Below are 20,365 nucleotides of genomic sequence, written 5' to 3' on the forward strand. Positions count from 1 at the left end.
CTTTGGTTGGTCAGTTCTAAGCTCATGTGTTTTCTAGCAGAGATATATACAAGTGCACTCCTTGAACACGACGTCTGCATATTTTTATGTCCATTTTAATGCTATTCCACTTACAGTATAAGGATACACAAGTCAAAAGACTACTCCCTCCTTGCCTTTCGGCAGAAAGTGAAAATGTTTTTATTTAGGCAATCTTTTTTAAAAAATATGACAGGGTGGCTTCTTTGGGGGGTGTTTTAAGTTCTGTATGGTTTTTATGTTAACTTACATTGTTTTAAACAGATTATTTTAATTGTTTTTAAATATTTTACTGAGCTGTTCTGAAATGTTTTTATCTTATAAGCTTCCTTGGGTCATTCCTGGGAGAAAGGAAGCATAGAAATGAAATTATTATTATTATTATTATTATTATTATTATTATTATTATTATTATTATTATTATTTCTACTGATAGAAGATATTTTGACATGTTCTATCAGGGGGTGGGCTGATCCCCTTCTTTACTGCAGCTCCTCCTCCCATGCTCCTAAAAACAACTTTGGAGGACTAAGAAACTTTTTGGCACTGGCTCGAGTGATATGGAAAGTTGTGACACACGCATTCAATTAATTTATCACAGTTATTTTCACTCAGCATATTACTCAAATAGAAGGACTGGAGATGCCAATATACACAAGATGCATGTGAGCACACCTGTGGGCACAGAATACTCTAGATCAGGACCACAGCACATAATAAATAGTGCTAAAAAGTTACAGTTGATTCTTATCATGAACATGGAAGGAATGCAGTTTAGCAGCAGACCACATTTTGTATGCAAAGAGTCCTAGTTTTTCAGAGACATCTAAGATGATTTTGACATCGGCTGTGAGCCATATTCACCTACCTTTGCATTTTATATTCTTTTAAGCATATTCAGTATTCTCTGTAGGCCAGAGAGCAATATAATTTGACAAGTTTTATTACTGACCAAAATAAAAAATTATACTGGCCTTATGGACATTAAGAACAGCATGACAAGGCATCCAATTAAGCATTAGCATGAATGTGTGAACTTTAAATAACAAATTATCATACCCAATAGACACTTCAATCGAAGGATTTTTCTGCTCTTCCTTCAGTCTCTCCTGTTTCTCTTTCATCTTTTGTTCTTGCCCTTTTAATCTTTCTTCTTTTTTCTTGCGGATTCTGAAGTAATATGGTATAAAGTCAGTTAACATATTAAGCCTTCAGTTGCTTCCTCTGAGTTTACTATTTCATATCAAAAGACTGGAGATCCCAACACACAAGAGATGTTTGCGTGTACCTGGTATGTAAAGTCCTTGTAGCTCAGTGACAAACATTACAGTTTACATGCAGAAAATCCTAGTTTCCTATGCATCTCCATGTAGGTGGGAAACGAATCAGGCCTGAAAATCTGGAGAGCTACTGTCAGTCAGTGTGAACTATACTAAGCTAGAAGGACCAATGGTCTGACTCAGTATAAGATAGTTTTCTGTTTCCCATAGTACTAATTCTATTTATAGAATACACTTATAGTACTACACTTTTATGCTGAATACATATGAGACATATTATAAAATAACTGAAGTAAGGGTAATAAAATTAATCATAAGTAAATTAATTTTGTAGAGTCCACGTCGCGTTGTTGTTCAAGCATTGGACTACAACTCTGGAGACCAGGGTTTGAATCACCACTTTGACATGGAAACCCACTGGGTGACATTGGGCAAGCTGGGAGGTAGGCAAACCCGCTCTGAACAAATCTTGCCAAGAAAACACTGTGATAGGTTCACCTTAGGGTCACCATAAGTCAGAAATGACTTGAAGGCACACAACAACAACAAAATTAATTTTTCTGAGCTAGTCTTTGATATTGTATAGTTTGCATTATTTCCAGAACACAATTTTTTCAACATCTGAAGCAATTCTTCTAGAAAGTTACAACATTATTCTAAATTTATCTCAGTCATATTTGATTTTCTCTCTTCTCACCTTTCTGCTGCAGCTTCTCTTTCTTTGCGATGCTGTTCTGCTTTTAACTCTCTGAATTCCTGTTTTGCTTGTCTCAGTACCTCAACAGAGTCCTCAATGAAGTCTCGAGTGGAAACAAGAGTAAGAAGCTTCCCACAGAGAGCATGAAGAATCTTCATTTTCTCCCCTAATTCAGTTAATATAAAAGGTGATGCTACATTATGAAAATCAAAGATTTGTCCTCTGAATTGTCAATTAGCCTCATTACTTAGACAAAATTATCTCCTTAGCTCACAATGACATCTGACTCATTTAATTTTATAGCTACTGGCAAGATATAAGCTGTGGGGGGGGGGGGGGAATCTAGGTTTGAGGATATTATGGCATTTCAGAATGCAGTCATGCCATATTTAATTAAAGTGGTATATATTTTACAAACAGAAGCAGTTGTTTAATTGCATGCCTATGACCTTCTTGTAACATTCCTTTATTTGCACACTGGCCAGGTGCAAAGGAACTGGAACTGTACTATGTATAAAGAGTTTACGCTGGGCTTGTGTTTACTGTCCATCAAGAGCCCACATCTGCTCACCACCACAGATAAATTAATGCATACTACTATCCTGATTGTTCATACAAAGCCATGTATATTCTGTCCATCCTTTGACTGCAAGCTTTCTAAGCATTATACACAGCACATATAGAATTATTAATGCTAATACGTTAAACCATTAGTAAATATGCTTCAAGAATTTTGTCCAAATTCTCTTGACTTCCAAGAACTTTTGCCATGTAAGCTGACAAATTTATTTGGTTCTATTACCTGATGATAAATCATATACTGAGGTAGATGAGAGTTTCTTCAGCAATCCAGGATTACTCAATCTTAGCTCCATGCAAGCATCATCTGTGGCATCAAATCCTCCTCGCTTCTGGTAACGATATTTTGCATTGGCAGATGTTACATCTGCACCAGATGCTAGGATATGAAGTCTGAGAATCTCAGAAAGGGTGCAGCTATCAAGATCCAAGTTTTTCAAATTGCAACCTACAGTTAACAACAGAATGAGGTTAGTCTATTTGGCTTCTAAGAGCATTTAAAAACAATATGAATTATACTTTTTGTAAAATGGAAGAAAACAACATAACAAAAAAGTGAAACCTACACATACCCTGATGTAACTGGGGCCAGGCAGCTGCCAAAGTTGCAACTGCAGATAGTGCAGATTTTGTGGGGTCTGCATCTTCATCCAAAGCCTCTGTTAAATCTTTAAGGAAATAAAGACTTTATTCTAATGTAAATTAATACTTGCATTTGGGAGGTGAAAGCAAGCAAGCAAGCAAGCAGGCAAGCCTTTTTAAAATCAAAGCAGAGACAGCATATAAATTCAGTATTCAAGTACACTGCAGGTATGAAAGCCAGAAAAGGCATGCAGCACTCACTAAAAATGTCTTCCACCGCATGATTGCAAGAGCATGCAAACAAGAGCACGCCCAGTAAATAATCTTGCAAAAATAAATTTAATACAAGCAGTCAGCTTCCCACTATTATATCCCTTGTAAGTACAAGACCAACAGACACAAATAACAAAGCCAGAAACCAGTCAGTATTGATTCGCCATACTCTATGATTCCATACAACTGGTATCCAACCAGTAAGCCTATTCTAAAGTAAAGTCAGATTTTTTAGTAACTGCAGCATTAGAAGAACAAAACAAAAGAAATGTCCATATCATGCTTAGTCACAATGAAGAGCTACCAGTACTTGTTGAGAAACACAAATACGAGTTGGACATTGAGCAACATCCGCAGGGAGTTATGACCATTTTCACATATGCAGGTTGTATATAAGCCTCTTCTGTTCTTGTACAAAAGTTTAAGTGAGGAATCAGCAGAACAATTATTCCTCTTTAAAGAGCACTTTGCATATTCCTGAAATATTTGTTCATTACTTTTTCCAGATTTAACGTTGATTCTCTCCATAAAGAGCTATTTCATCTCAAAAACCAGAAATTAACTCTTTATGCAAAAACAGCATAATGCCTTTTAGTTTTATTCAGATGAAAGTAGCTTAACCAAATAGAGTGGGCTTCAATATAAAACTACAGTCGTCCCTTCCAATCCAGGGGGGATTCATTCTGGACAAACACACCCACAAACCTGGAAACTCGCCAATATTGGGGTCCATTTATTTCAATAGGCTTGCACACCATTTTGTTCCCTCCTTGCTCACCATCTACAAAGAGCAAGGTTGCGGATCCCAAGGCCACAAAAAGGGAGGTATTATACAAATATGTACTTCACAAATAAAATGGATCATCATCTTTTCTGACTTTGACAGCACATAGTTGGGGCAGATGCTCTCACATACTGAAGCACTTAAGAATGTAACATAGGAAGGTGGCTGGAAATTAACTAATATGGTAGGATAAAGGAAGAGTCTTTTTAAGGAAATATGAATCAAAGAATATCCACTGCAGTTTTGTACAAAACTACAAAACTCATCTCAACTCATATTTCTCCCTTGATGATACTGTTTATTGCCTCTGCTGGACTTCTCAGCAGTTTTCGGTGCTATCAGTCATAATACTCATCTTAAAGATTTATTGGGGACACATATAATCTCTATAATAAGTCATGTCTTATCTGGAGAGGTAGTTCCAAAAGGCTGTGCTGAGGAACTGCTCTCTGACACCTTGGTGATTGATCTATGCCAGGGGTTCCCAACCTTTTTGACTCATGGAGCCCTTATTTCTATGGTGGCGCCCCTAAGAGGCCTTCCCTATGTCTTACAAGTTAATGGTGTTTAGGAGTATATATAAGAATATATTCTTATTCTTTAATTTCATTCAATTTTTATTTCTTTCATTTTCCTGGAGTGGCTGTGGAGCACCTGGAAAGTGCATGCAGAGCCCTCCAATGCGCTATGGGGGATTTCCTTTGCAGACTCTTTGAAAACTTTAGCTGGTATAGAAAACTGTAGATAGACCACACTATATTATACTTTAAAGTACAAGCTGATTTGGTGACATATTTATAGGACTTAGATTATTGGTAAGTAAAGGTTATTTTGCTAGTTGGATGTTTAATTTCTTTTTCAAAAGCAATTGGCCATTTCTGAAACTCACATCACTTAATCTGGAAAATAGTCAAGTTATTTTGCTGCTGTTTGTGATTGGTCTCCAGCGCTGGACAATGTGGCATATACATTACACCTAGTTTTCAAGATACCATATTTTCCGGCGTATAAAACGACTGGGCATATCAAACGACCCCCAACTTTTCCAGTTAAAATATAGAGTTTGGGATATACTCGCCGTATAAGACTACCCCTCTTCCAACGCACACCAAATAAAAAATAAAAATCAGATTTGATTTCAATATGGTAATTTTAAGTCAAATGTTTATGACATGCAGGTACTTAGCAGGAAAACTTGTTGTATGCATAGCCTGCTTGAACGGGTCAGCTCTCCCTGTCTGCCCAGCCCTCCCTGTCTCCAAGATTTTATTCTACTGTACTTGTACAGCGCCTCCCTTCCTGCTTTCATATGGTTGCCACATACGGAGGGGATGCGGCCGCAGCCATTTTTAGCTCCCCCCTACCATATGCGGCAACCACTGATTCTCCAGTCCAGCTCGGAAGTTTCAGCACCCGCCCTATAAGACGACCCCCGGCATATAAGACGACCCCCGACTTTTGAGAAGATTTTCCTGGGTTAAAAAGTAGTCTTATACGCCAGAAAATACAGTATTTAAATGAAGCTCTCTAAATAGCCAGTGCTGTAGCCTATAATTCAGAGGAAGGAACTGGCAAACCCACCTTTGAGTAGACCGTATCCATAAGTGTAAACTCAGCATGAACAAATGACTTTAAAAAGTAAAGAGTTTATAGTATTAGCTGTGTAAGAAATAGGTACAGATTTTATACACATTATAATTATGGAATAAAGATACTCATGAAGTCTTAAGGGAATGTAATATTTAAGTTGAATTTGGAGAAGATATGCTCTGTCAAAGACACTGTTTATATTAGAAAAAAAATAGTTAAGTGATAACTGAAAAGAAATATAAATGTATAATATTAATTTAAAAAGCATGCTTTCATTTAGAGGGTTACTAATATGACACAGAAAAGGAACTGTGCAGCAATTCACTGTTTTCCTTTAATGAATTTTCTTTTGTAGGAGAGAAAACTGAAGAAATAATGGAAAAACTGCAAATTGACAAGGATGACATCTAGACTTCTTACAAACTCCATGAATTAAGCAGTGTGACTGCAGAATATCAAGATGTACCCTCAATATCTCAATCTCCCATGTGTTCAGGTTTAGACTTAATGTATGTATGGGTCATGGAACCTTTTATCTTTGCCCCCCCCCCCCCCACCACCACATCTAAATGTAGACATCAATCCTCCCCACTTGATATAATATATGACTAAAAATATTTTATTTAGTGTTTGTATTTTCATTCGCATATTTATGTATATTCTGAAGTTTTAAGGTTTATCTCAAAGTACTACACTGCTAAGAGGAAAAGGAAATTCACTATGGTTGGAAACACGTCTGCCTCATCTCAAGGGAGACCTTTCATCAGCATGCAAGTTTATACAGGCATTTGGCTGATACACCTGACTTGTCTTCCCTTAATTTAGGGCCCCTGCCTTCTCAGTTGGCTCATAGGGATAAACCCATATGTGGTGGATTGTTCCACCTGCCATGCCAATAATGGATTCCCTCTCACGACTGCAGTTTTCTACATCCCTCCCAAATTTTCTGGGATAGTTGTGGGACCATCTGGAGTGGCTACAGAAGCTTGCAAAAAGAAGAGGAGAAGGAGGCCATCCACTCATGCTCCATCAAGTATGGACTTTGTGCTCTCACTTGATTTGTAATGGTGTCAGATTGTTTATATTGTTTTCATTGCAAATGCTATTATTGTTAGCTGATTCGAGTATGTTATACAAAGGCAAGATATAGACGTAATAATATTAAAGAAACACACTAGAACTTTGAATGCCTTGGTCAAAAGTAGGGAAGATTCAAAGTACAGTGGTGCCCCGGGTTACGAAATTAATTCGTTCCGGGGCGCCGTTCGTAACCCGAAAAGCCTTCGCAAGCCGAATCGCCATAGGCGCTAATGGGGAAAAGCCGCGATTCCGTGTGAAATCGCGCAGAAAAGCACCAAAAGTTTTTTCGTAACCCGAAAAAACTTTCGCAACCCGGAACAATAATTTCCTATGGGTTTTTTTCGTATCCTGAAAATTTCGTAACCTGGGTATTTCGTATCCCGAGGTACCACTGTAAATCTTGAGTCAAAATGAATTGAGTCATTAAAATAAAATTTAAATAGAGAGAGAGAAAAAAATTATGATATACACCCATACATGTCCCTAATGATGTCAACAGTGCTAATAACAGTCTACATTTAATAAATTCTACAAACACCAATGGATGCTCTATTTATAGGTAAAGAAATCTCAACACCAAATGAAACTTCTGGTCAAGTGTCATGAAAACTGTTTACAATGTATCACCCTGCAGTAAGAAAAACAATTTGCACTACCCATTGAACAGATAATGCTTACACATTTCTTGCTATATATCAATAATATACGAAGACAATTTGCTTTCATTCAAGAAATCCTGAAAATCATTTCTCTAGTGAGACAAAAGATCTATCACAATATTAAGGCTGATACACACAATCTCACACAGCATACCTCAATTTTACATTCTTCTGTAGGATTCTGCCGTTAGGACTAAAAATGCTGTGCCCACAACTGTCACTACACTAACTTCACATAAAAGATACATTTATGTTCACCCAGTGACATGCAAACAAACAAACAAACAAACTTCAAATTCTGAAAAACCAACCCTAACTCTAACATTTAACTGAGAAATTTTTGTACAAATAAACAATAATTGAAAAACAACTGAGTTATAGAACAACTTGAGAACATTAAAAGTCGCCAAATATTGTGATCAGCAATAAACATGTTTCACTTCTAAGATCTACATATCCTAGGAGATCAGAGATAATGCATTTAAAAACAGTTTATGTACAGCTTAGTTAACCCCCCACCCCACCCCCCAATAAAAGTAGGGCACAGTGTAATGGCAAATGCTTCACTAAAAACTCTAGTATTTGGGACTAGAAGAATGTTTAAGTTTTTAGTGAAGTACTTGGTGTTACACTATGTCCCACTTTCTTATTCTGAAAGTTGGAAAGGACCGCAAGGCCTCTTAGTCGAATCTGCTCTGTATGAATACACAACTAAAGCAATCCTTAGAGATGTTCTTCCAGTACCATCCAATCATTGTTTAAAAACATTCAAAGAAGAGTCCAACAACCTCTGAGGAAGTCTATTCTACTACTGAATAGCTGATACATTAAATAAGTTCCTCCTAATATTTTGAAAAATCTTTTTTCTTCTGATTTGAATCTATTAGTTTATGTTTTAATCTTTAGAGCAGTGGTCCCCAAATTGTGCGCTTTAAGGGATTTTGGACTTCAGGTCCCAGAATCCCAGACTATTGGCCAACATGGGAGCTGATGTCCAAAATCTCTTAAAGAACACAGTTTGGGGACCACTGCTCTAGAGCATCAGAAAACAAGCTCATTCCATCCCCTACTATCTCAGGTGTATGTCATACTGTTATTAAAATTGCTGCCATGTTGCTTATAATCTTTTCCCGAAATGTTAGATTATGTAATCATTATGACCAACTTTAAATTTAAAAAACATAATGTACAAACTATTACATTATTTCTACAAGTACAAATGTACTAGTACAAGAGAAGTGATGAATTGTTCCAAATGTTTTAGCTTACGACTCCCATCAACCCCATCCAGTATAGCTAATGATGAAATTACAGAAGTTGTAGTCCAAAGTGTTTGAGGGCCAAATATTCCCTACCTCTAAGCAAATATATGTGAATTACAAGTGAATTCTCCCTAGAAGCCACAATGACTAAACTGAGGATATCATACATATCATGAGATGACATGGCTCCTTAGAAAATATGATAATGCTCATGAAAGTGGGAAGCAGTAGGAAAAGAGGAAGACAACATTACAGGTGGCTTGATCTGAATAGAGTCTTGCCTTGGAGGCCTCTTGTTCTTAAGGTCAAATCCAACTCAATGGCAGTTAACAACTAACAACAATAGGTTTGTGCAATGCTCATATGACACTAGTAAAAATATCAAGCTTAATGCTGCTAAAAATAGAGCATTTCAAAATGTATTATTCAAGTTCCAGAAGTGCACCCTTGACCAATTAGGAGCCAAAACAGATGGGCAGATGGGAGTGGGTTCTGGCCATTCTGAGGGCATGGCATTTACACAATGCACACCCCTGGGAGTGCCCAGAAGCTGCCTCGGGGCCGCCTAAAGCACGCAAAACTACCCCCAGAAGGAGTAGATCTTTTCTGCTCCTTTTGGGACCATGGCAGGAGGCACCCTTGGGGCCACAGCATGTGTTCGCCATGGCTCCAGGGCAATCGGGCTGGAAGCAGCTTCTGAACACTCCTTCTTGCCCATCTGCTTCTCCCCTAAGTTAGACAAGATATGGTATTAGCATAGATGATTGGGCTAAGCATTCCAGTGTACAGATAAACACTGCTACTTGCCATTTAATTAAAAGAACGGTAATACTTCAGAGCTGTTACAAGAATTGATTTAAGCTCATGTTAATAGTAAAACTTTAAATATGTTATGACATAAGCTTTCATCAGATAAAATGGACTCAAACCCATGAAAACCTAACCCAAGATTGTTACTCTTTAAAGTGTTAGAAGACAGTGATGGGTTTTGCTTCAAAAGATAAATACTTGTACTTCAGTGGACACTAATTGACACAATTGTCAATGGGAAAGATGAGAGTTGTAGGCCAAAGCATACTTTCTGACCTTCAGTAAAAGTAGTCTCTACTGCTGAATTAGTTTTTCAAAAAGCATTTCGACACTTCCTAAATACCTGCCAATGTGAAATTCTTGACCTGTATAAGAAAGGGAATGTATGCTCTTTTGGAAAAGTAACATAAAACCAAACCAGATCGCCACTGCAGCTTGCACCTAAAACCTTCTCTTTTCTTTACTACCATGCACACTGAAGGCAAGCAATGTTAATTGAAGAAAGAATTGCCATGCATGCAGGTTAGGATGCAAAGTTCTGCTTTACAAAGCACTGTTGAAATCTGACCTTTGGTTCCAGCATCAGCAATTTGGTCTTTGGCCACTTCTTCTTCTTCTTCAGCCATGGCTTGGAAAATGGCCGTCAGAAAGAAAAATAACAATTCACACAGCGGGCCTTCACTGTCATTTCCTACCAGAGCTTCCTCTAAAACTTCTGTAAAGAAGAAGTAAAGAGTCATTTTAGTCAAACTGCTAGTCAAACCTCTTACTGCAAACTGCTCTTAGTCAAACTGTAAAGAATGAGTAAAAAGAGTCCTCTTAATCAAACTACAAATCTGAGAGGGAAAGATACTGAAAGTAGTTCCCCTGCCATTTGACTACCACACTATTTGTTATGTCATGTGTACAGGAGAAATACTTGCCCCGGTTCAGCAATTTATTCCTAGCAGAACTCAAAACACGAGGAAAGATCATCTCCTCCCATTGTCAAATTTGACTGCTTTGTTTCAAAAGAAGGGCTAAATCTATGTACAATTTTCATCATACATAACCCCATAGGACAGCATATGTAGGCACCCTCTAATATTGAAACAGATGGACATATGAAACATCCAACGTCCATATATACATCTGAGCACTTTTAAATGTCCAGATTAGGTTGTCAACTGACAAGCAGCATATATACTATAGAAAGCAGGCTGCATAAGACACATTAAAAATAATATCATACATTAAAAATACAATCGGCCTTCAACTGTTGTGGCTTTGACACTCACAGTTTTGATTATTCACCAGCTTGTCACCACATGCACATGAACTCCTCTTTCTCCTTCTCCCTCCTGGGCTTTTCCACTTGGGGAGAAAAAGCCTAGAAGGGAGGGAGCACCCGGGAAGGGTGCACACACACTCCCTCCTGCCTTCCCCTGTGGTATAGCTGGCTTCCCTCAGCTGGCTATAGCACAGGGGAAGACGGTGTGTGTGCGCGCCTACTAGAAGCAGGCAATAGCACAGAGGAAGGTATGTGTGTGTGGGGTGCCTGCTCTTCTCCCTTTCCCTGTGATATAGCCAGCTGAGGGAAGCTGGCTGTAACACAGAGGAAGGGAGAGAAGCACACCCCCACCTTCTCCCGCTTATTCAAGTTTTTTTTCTCACTTTCACAAGGGCCCTATACCCCTAACCACCACAAAAGTGGAAGGCTGACTGTAATACTAGCTGCAGGCTCTTAAGCCAAATTCAACCACAACTGGTCTCCCACCAACTCACAATTCACTTTGAGTCACTCCTCTGGAAGTGAGGAGAAACTGCTTTCTTTCTTTCTTTTGAAAACAAACCTACATACAGGATTACCTCCTGTGTTTTCTGCAGATTCACATTTCAGCTTAGTAGGAACAGAATGAACCCTGGGGCTTTCAGCTATGACATACTATGAATATGCCTGTAGCAACAAGAACATTTGGTGGGATTGGGATGCCATCACTTGAGAAGAGATAAGCAACACCTTAACTTGTCTAGACAATCTAGTAAACTGTACAAAACATATTCAAATACGCTGTTAGAAGGTATCATAACACATATCACACACATGAACTGGCTGAATGTACAGGATTCAACAGAGAGAGTTCAATGAGATTGTACAAAAGGAAGCTCACAGGCTTAGCACAGTGACATTTTTGAAGCAACCATAAAGACAGAAATGGATGAATCCTGTCTTTACATACAGCTGGGTTCACAATACAATACATTCATGGTAATACACTTTTCAAAGAGGCAGTCAGATTATATATATGAGAAATAGCTTTAAATTTATGTGAAATCCTGATATTTTAGGCAATGAATATGAATGACTACATTTAAGAGAGATATTATAAGTCATATACTTTAAGGTAAAATGAAATGGGAAAAAAAAAAGGCTTGCCTAAAGTCACTCCATCAGGAAACTCATCCTGAAGATCAAAGAGTTCCCCAAAGGCATGAAGAAACTCCAAGACCATGACAGCATCACCAAAGATCTCAGGAGGTAGTCTGGTTTTCACTGGAATTGGAACTGGAAGTTCCTGCAGTGCAAAGTAAACAACAACTATTAATTTTATGTTACAGCTAAACATATGAAGTTAACAACCAACAGTAAGGTTACATAGATATTATCTATATTTGCTATGCTTGAGACATTGAGAAACTGTTCGTAGCCAAACAGCATTTTGACATCAAATCTTGAATTAAATATAGGGTTATTAAAAAAAGAATCGTGCAAAACCAAATAAGCTTTAACTATAGCTCTTAAACCAAGAATTCTAAACAGTTGTTAGGGAACTGATAAGTGTGGCTCCTTGAAACAAAACATATGAAGCATGTATGTATTTATCAATTCATATGCACAAATAAAGAGGGATCCTGTGCTCAACTTTGTAAAGAATATGGCAAAAACAAAAACTCAACAAATTAAGGAAATGCCTGTTTTTCTTTCTAAAACAGCTTTCCAAGTAAGGCAGCCAGGTAGTATACAATGACTCAACGTAAGCAAAAGTAAATGTCATACTGGTACTATAGTCCTATACAACAGAACTTGCTTTTTCTCCCCTCCCACCACATTTCCCATGGAATCACCCCAAAATCTGGTCCCAAGTGTCCTATCCTTTAGAAAGGCTCTGGATTGCACAAGCACATGAAGTGGGGAGAAGGGATTACCTCCTCCCAGTTCCGCTGTCAAAAACAGTGCTGTTAGTAGAGGCATCCTGTTGGATCTCCTCCCACAATGTTATGATTTTTTTTAAAAATTTATTCACTTCAGTACAACAATGCTATAAAAGCAAATGAAGTCTTGTATCCTTTATCAACTTGTTTCTACAATCATACTATTGAGAAAAGACTGAATATCTTTCCTTTAAACAGCAAACTAACAGTGTGCACATACCAGTGAGCTGCAGGTTAACAAACTACAAGGTAGGTTAGCCTTTGATGTGATCTACAGTTAGTTTGGGATCTAACTAATGACTGGTTGCTTCACTAAGGAGTGATCTTTCATTAAAACTGATTTTAAAGAGACATACTGACATCCAGTCAGCAAAAACATGGATCTAAATTGCAGCTCTAACCATTTCTGACATTACATTACCTTAAGATCATCACATTCCATGTCTTCTCTACGCTTACTCCATTGCTTTAGATGTTCTAGATATTTTCTTTTTTCTTCTCGCAATTTTTCTCTCTCCTGCAATTACACAGAAAATTATTACTAAAGTAATTAAACAGAACAGTAATGCCACCTTATTATATTACTTCAATCTGTATCTTTTGTGTCTCCAACATGTTGTTTACTCTTGTAGATGTTGCCTTAGAATTCTTTCATTTCTAACACCACTCTCCCCAAGTGGTTCAGTCTACCAGCACTATCCATTCAGCTGGCAGTAGGATACACCCTGGATACAACCCTATACCATTTTCTTTCTTCCCCTTCTCCTCCTCCCTTTTTGTATAGATACACAGTCATTAGGAAATTGTACAGTAGATGCCGTATTTCTCTTAGCCACTGTCTTTGCTATACCTATCCAGGACTATTGTTGTTTTTATACATTCACCCCAATAAATACTAGCTTTCATTTAATGAGCTTAAATGAACAGATGAATTCATAATGTTTCAGAATTCTTAATGATATCTGAATTATTCTTTCAGGATATCCTCTTTCAAACAGCACAAAAGAACTCCTTCATATGATTAGAGGACATGTCAGTGGCTACATGCATGTTAGGAATATTAACAGATTAATAAGCTATTTCAATAAGTATGAGAGAACAACATGTATATGCCTGGAAATGAGTAACATAACATATATGGTAACATTGTTCATACTACAATAGGATTATAAGCAATACTTATAAGGTTTGCTTGAAAACTAGATTTTGTTACCGAGACAAAAAAAATTATCCTGTACAGTGAGAGGATTTGTTACTACCATTTCAAACCTATTTCAAAGAGTACCAACCTTTTCTTTTTCTATTCTGAGCCGCTCCCTCTCTTCTTTCTTTTTCAGTCTCTCTTCTTCCACAATCTTCTTTAGTTCCTTCTTTCTTTTTTCTTTATCCTTTTTCTTGGATTCTACAGCACTTGCCTTCTCTTTTTTTAATTTTTCTTTTTGAGAAGTGAAAAACAAGTGGATGAATAGATTATTACCCAATTCAAATATGCCCCCCAGCAGGTTTGTGGTCTCTCTGCCACATACAAATGGGTCTTCACACAGTCACACATGAAAAGTTCCAGAGCCAAGTAGCTTTTGGCAGGAACCCCACCCACCCCAGGCATGTGGCTATACTCGCTGCCAAAAGCTACTCCCTCTTCAGTTCCTTTTTATCCATCAAAGGATTCACATCTCAGATAGTTCTGAGTAACTTTTATTTTTTAATAGTGGTTTATGTTTAAATGCACCCCATCTAAAGCCTGCAGAATGGAATGCTGAATTAAACTAGTTTGTGTTCTGAAGGCAGTGTAAAATACAACGTCACCATTAAAGCACTGCATTACAGAATCACAACTCTTTTTGTAGTTGTCTGTGCTGGCTCCATTCTTGTATTCTGAGAATATGTGGAAGATAAGCACCAGAATGCAATAAGGGAAGAGCTGGGGTGAGCAGCTATTATTTATTGTATAGATTTGTTCCCTCATAACATGTGTTCTGTAGGCAACATGCCACAATTAAGCTTTAATTTTTTTTTTTTACAAATAATAATACAATCAAATTCAATCCTGAAATCTAGCACAAAGAATAAATGTAACACCAATCATGGTAAGCAATATGATGGCACAAAAAGAACTAAAGCCAACTTACATGGGCTAAACCAAACAACCAACATTAACAGAGAGATTAATAATAGTTTCTACACTCTGAACCTTCATTTACTATTCTGATTAAAACCTAGTGAATGAATTACAATGCTTTGGCTTTAGTGAATAATAACTGTGATACAAAATGAGTATTGACACAAGTCTGATTTTCTATTTACTCTGTTGTTGAAAGCAAATCTACACATACCGGTACTCTCTTTTTGTTAGTCTTTGGAAACCTAATGAAAATTCTGGAGCATTTACTGATTAAGACTATTTGATTTCACAAGGTTCTCCTGTTTTCTTGTTATATATTTCAACATTTTTGTTATGGTTTTTACTTGGAAATACTATACAGGTTGAGTATCCCTCTCATCCTATACACAGGACCAGAAGTGTTTCAGTTTTTGGATTTTTTCAGATTTTGGAATATTTGCATATTTGTTGGTTGTCATGTGTCTTCAAGTTGTTTTTGACTTGTGGCAACCCTAAGGCATAGGTGTTTTCTTAGCAAGAGTTGTTAAGAAGGTTTGCCATTGCCTTCTTTTGAGGCTGAGAACATGCAACTTGCCCAGGTTTCATGGCTGAACTGGAAATTGATTGCTGGTCTCCAAAGTTGTACTCCCAACACTCAAACTGCTACATACGTACATAATGTGATATCTTGAAGATGGTACCCAAGTCTAAATTTGAAATTCATTTATGTTTCGTATACACCTAATACACATAGATAATTTTATACAATATTTTAATAATTTTATGGATGAAATAAAGGTTGTGCACATTGAAACATTAGAAAGCAGTCACTATCTCAGTCGCTCATGAAAAAAAGTATTAGATTTTGTACCATTTTAGGCAAGGGATATTTAATAGATATTTTATTCCTTTGGAACTGATATATTTCAATAAAAGTAAAATAAAATATAGAACCTAAAATTGCTACAAGCATGCAATTGAGTGGAGGAACAATTTGGAAATATTTTAAATAAACAAAATCAAAATGTTTATGATGGTACCTGAGACTAATAGTACCTTCTACAATGAGTTAATAAATGGGCAAATACAGCTTATCTCTTTGAAGGACAACATACATACATACATACAATGATCTTTGCTTTTTTGTGACACTAAAAACTGTTTCTGAAAGGGTTTCTGGCAACAAAAAGGAAGTCTCAGTAATGTTTCAGGTACCACAAGACTTCAGTTTTCTTAAAAACTCTTTGTGACATTAGATTATAGACTCAACAGAAGCCGGCCTAGGACACATACATACATGTACATCTAGGGACCTTTTATTAATCACCCAAACTTGAACTTACCCATGGCCTTCATTTCTTCTTTTTCCTTTTGGAATCTTGCCCTTTCCTTTGCTGCACTGCTTACATTTCTTGGAGTAAGCTGTTCTTCTGTAACTCCATCCTCCTGGGGACATAGCCACAAGCTTATGAAAGAGAAATAACTGAAAACCTGAATCTTTCAACAACCTGATATGTAAAGACACATTGTAGTTTTAATTCAAGTGAAGCAAATTACTAAATTAGCAGGCATGTGACTATGAAGATGCTCTTTTTTGTGAAGATAGCAAATTTTCATTTTCTTCCTTTGCTATTCCAAACACATGCACCAGTTTGGTTCAGCATCTGTACTGCCTACTTTAAAACTTGATTGTAAGCTGCATTATCCCTGGACTGTTAAGATCATGGTAAGCATGACCATCTGTAAATTATGACCAGGATCCTACATTGAGAAGTATGTCTCTCAAATAATGTATGTCGCCCAATGCCATATCCCCTAAAACAGTTCCTACATTCAACAAACCCCCCTTCAACATGGCAAGGTGCTGGGGTGTGTGGAGGCTTCTCAACTCCAGTGGTTCCTGGATGAGACATGTCATCTAGCTCCATGTCAGTCTGGTTTCAAGCCTGGCTGTGGGACAGAAACAGCTCTGGTCACCTTGGTGGTCATCTATGCAGGGAACTAGACAGGAAGGTGTGTCCCTGTTGGTTCTGCTGAACTTCTCAACAGCTTTTGATACCATCGACCATGGTATCCTTCTGAGTTGCCTCTCTGGGATGGGGATTGGAGGTACTGTTCCACAGTGGTTCCATTCCTTCCTTGAGAGGTGCTCTCAGAGGGTGGTGGTGGGGGTTTCCTGCTTGACTCCTTTACCATTGGCCTGTGGGGTCCCTCAGTGTTGTCTGCTATGCTATTTAATTTCTACATGAAACTGCTGGTTGTCCCACATTTTAGGAGTAAGGTGTCACCAGTATGCTGATGGTACCCAGCTCTATTATTCCTTTCCAACTAATTTCAAGGAAACTGTTCCTGTGTTAAACCAGTGCCTGGTACCTGTGATGGACTGGATGAGGGCAAAAAAACTAAACCCTAATCCAGACAAGACAGATACGCTCCTGGTCAGTTGAAAGACAGATCTGAGAATAGGGATTCAGCCTGTGTTAGATGGGCTTATGCTCCCAATGAAAACAAAGCTTCGCAATTATTATTGTTATTATTATTGTTGTTATTGTTTCCCTGTTGGACATGCTGCAACAGGCATCTGCAGGGATCTCCAGGAAGCCCATGCATATGACATCCTTCACTAATCCTCTTGCTCTTCAATAACAAGTAAATTGCCATGGTGGGGGTGTGATGATTGCAAAGTGGGTTTGGTGCTGTATGGTCAGAACAGAATTCTAGCCTCCCCAAAGACCAAAAAAGTTAGTTGTGATGACTTAAGTCCAATTTATATCCTCATAATTAACCAAGAGGATGCCAGTCCATATTTCTAACTGTCAAATGGGAACAATAATGACCAACTTCAGTGTTACAATGAAGGGGAACAAAGATAGCATGACACTGCACTTTTGAAATAATACAGTATATACATTACACTGATTTTATAGACTATAACCCAAACTGTAACTATTGGAAAGCTAATAAGAACTGCTTTACGTACAAGATCATCTGATACTATCTTTGAAGGCCTCCTTCGCCGCTTGTTTGAAGTACTGGAGACAAAAGTGGGAGGAACATCAGGGAAGAAGTAGGAAAAATTCTTTTCTCTTATCTTGTATTTTGCAATTGATAATGCCTTGGATGAGAAAGTTGAAAATATATTATAAAGGTTGCCAGGTCTTCCACGTACAGTATACACTGCTAATAAGTCATAGTATTAAAGGAATAAAGAAAAGCAGCCAGTCAATTTCCATTACTTCTTAGATGACAATACCACAATGCACTAGTTTGAGTCTGCCTCTGAAGTACTGAATGGAGCCACTGTCATGTATGTACCACTAAAATAAATGATTCACAAAACCATTTGTGGTTGGAGCATTATCTTCGAAACACTTCAATGAAAAATTACACCAATGTCTCAAATCTGATTCCAATTTACACTAAAACAAAAGTAACTGCCGAACAGGTTCCAGACACTCTCCACATCCTCCCAAAAACAAAGTATCACAAGACCACTGTATTTTCTAAAAGTGATTTTTTAATGGGAGATGCTTCAGTTATGACAGTTACGCTTCAGTCATGTGTGCTCCCTCCTTTTTCCTTGCATGTTCGCTAAAGGAACTGAGCCCTTCCCAGAAGGCATCTGGCTCCATCCTGGCTTCTGAGGGAGAGAGCGGGTGGGCCAATCCCATCAGGCCTCCCCAAAGGAACTGAGCCCTACCCAGAAGGCATCTGGCTCCATCCTGGCTTCTGAGAGAGAGAGGGGGTAGGCCAATCCCATCAGGCCTCCCCAAAGGAACTGAGCCCTTCCCAGAAGGCATCTGGCTCCATCCTCCACTCCCTTCCCCTTTAATGTCATGTCTTCTTAGATTGTAAGCCTGAGGGCAGGGAACCGTCTAATTAAAAGATTGTATGTACAGTGCTGTGTAAATTTACAGCGCTATATAAATAAAGCTTAATAATAATAATAATAATAATAATAATAATAATGCTGCTTTAATTCCTTTAATGACTTCAAATGTCAAGCAAACCTTGATTTGACATTCATTTACTGCTTTATTAACATCAACCTATGGTTCGCCTGATACAACTTAGCCAAGAATTCCAGCATGCAAGCCTAATGAGAGTCAAATCCATGATTTGGTATTACAAATGAACTGGGTCTTATTCTTTTTAAAGAATCTCAAACATGCTTGTACAGCAGTTAATTTTTCATCTTTCTTTATATATTAATGAGTATTATATTTAATATTTTGCATTTGAAACTGTCATAGCTGTGGGACAAGACAGCACTAAAACACATCATCAGAAGAATAATTAATGGCAATATAAACAATTCAAATGAGCCTCAAGGTAAAATGTGATATTGTACAAATTTAACAATCCATAAAATGATCAACGTCTTGGGCATGTTGTTCTGTTTTATCAAAATAGATTAATTCAGGGCCCAGAGACCTGTCTTCATTGTACTGAAAAGGAAGAGCATCCTCAAGACAGGATATTTTCCTTACTAACTTAAAAGTACAGATTTTGAATGCAAATTTCGTAAGGGCAAAAACATAAATACCTATTGTAGCAGAAAATAATCACATGCAAAAGCTTAGATCTTCCAGTATTACACTATTTAGTAGATAAGCAAGGTAAGTTAAAACACTTTATATAGCTAATTTCATACACAATTTTAAAATTAAGTCAACCGCATCTTCACTCTTCATCTTGAAGATTCAACTTTTTAATTACTTTGATTACCTTAATTTTAACAATGCCATCATGGGATTCACAGTGTTGCTTCAAAAAAAGCTTAAGTCTGTCACGAGAAAAAAGATGTTTCCTCCGGCTATCATAAAGGCCCAAAAGAAAAGGAATACACATCATTATCAAGGAGCTTACCATTACCAATTAAATTGGTGCACTACAATTACAGTCTAGATGCCCCCCCAAAATTAAATGTAGTAATCTTTGGCCACTACCATGCCAGGAAATTCTAATAAAGCATACAAATATCAATTCGCCAGTGAGATTTATCAAACATTATCCTAGGCTGTTTTTATAATAGTGAAATAGAGCAGATCAAATAGGTTAATTTAAAGTAGGGGTGAGGAAAGTATTCTACTTTTGGAGCCTCAAAAACCCAATCACCCTGGAATAGTCTAAAGTGTTAGAAAATGCCCTTAAAATACAATTGCTTTCCTAGTTTTGACCTTCAGTTCCACTAAAAATGATTGATTTATTTTTTTTACCATAAGTGTTGTTTTCAATGAATTAGAACTTTTGATTCCAGTTTCAGCTGTGCGAGAGATTAACCGTATGGTTGTGGATCACTCCTTCAGGTCTACTGAGTATCTATGGCCCCATACAGACAGGCTAAAATAAGGCTGCTTCGGGTCACTTTGGAGGTATGCTGTTAAAATGATGCACGCATCCTAAGAGTCTGGAAGCCACGCCAAAGCCACGATCCAGTCCTTAGAACCGGAGCACA

At 37.6% G+C, this 20,365-nt stretch overlaps 1 protein-coding gene across 3 annotated transcripts in view; it reads right to left on the reverse strand.

The window, feature by feature from the left end:
- Positions 1–20,365, reverse strand: part of BAZ1A (bromodomain adjacent to zinc finger domain 1A) — a 64,153-nt gene that overhangs the window by 20,961 nt on the left and 22,827 nt on the right. For 2 of the 3 annotated variants that reach the window (XM_089522099.1, XM_089522101.1), the window contains exons 6-16: positions 19,636–19,723; positions 17,888–18,022; positions 16,251–16,353; positions 14,096–14,241; positions 13,228–13,323; positions 12,031–12,169; positions 10,183–10,329; positions 3,147–3,242; positions 2,798–3,022; positions 1,996–2,161; positions 1,078–1,188 (exon numbers count right to left, since the gene is read on the reverse strand). In XM_089522099.1, coding sequence (XP_089378225.1) covers positions 1,078–1,188; positions 1,996–2,161; positions 2,798–3,022; positions 3,147–3,242; positions 10,183–10,329; positions 12,031–12,169; positions 13,228–13,323; positions 14,096–14,241; positions 16,251–16,353; positions 17,888–18,022; positions 19,636–19,723 — 1,452 coding nt within the window. The remainder of the gene's footprint in view (positions 1–1,077; positions 1,189–1,995; positions 2,162–2,797; positions 3,023–3,146; positions 3,243–10,182; positions 10,330–12,030; positions 12,170–13,227; positions 13,324–14,095; positions 14,242–16,250; positions 16,354–17,887; positions 18,023–19,635; positions 19,724–20,365) is intronic. The other variant, XM_089522100.1, reaches the window with a different exon arrangement.

This window comes from Sceloporus occidentalis, unplaced genomic scaffold (genome assembly GCF_023333645.1).
Source record: "Sceloporus occidentalis isolate IW3139 unplaced genomic scaffold, rSceOcc1.0.p SCAF_4, whole genome shotgun sequence".
NCBI classification, from domain to species: Eukaryota; Metazoa; Chordata; class Lepidosauria; order Squamata; family Phrynosomatidae; genus Sceloporus; species Sceloporus occidentalis.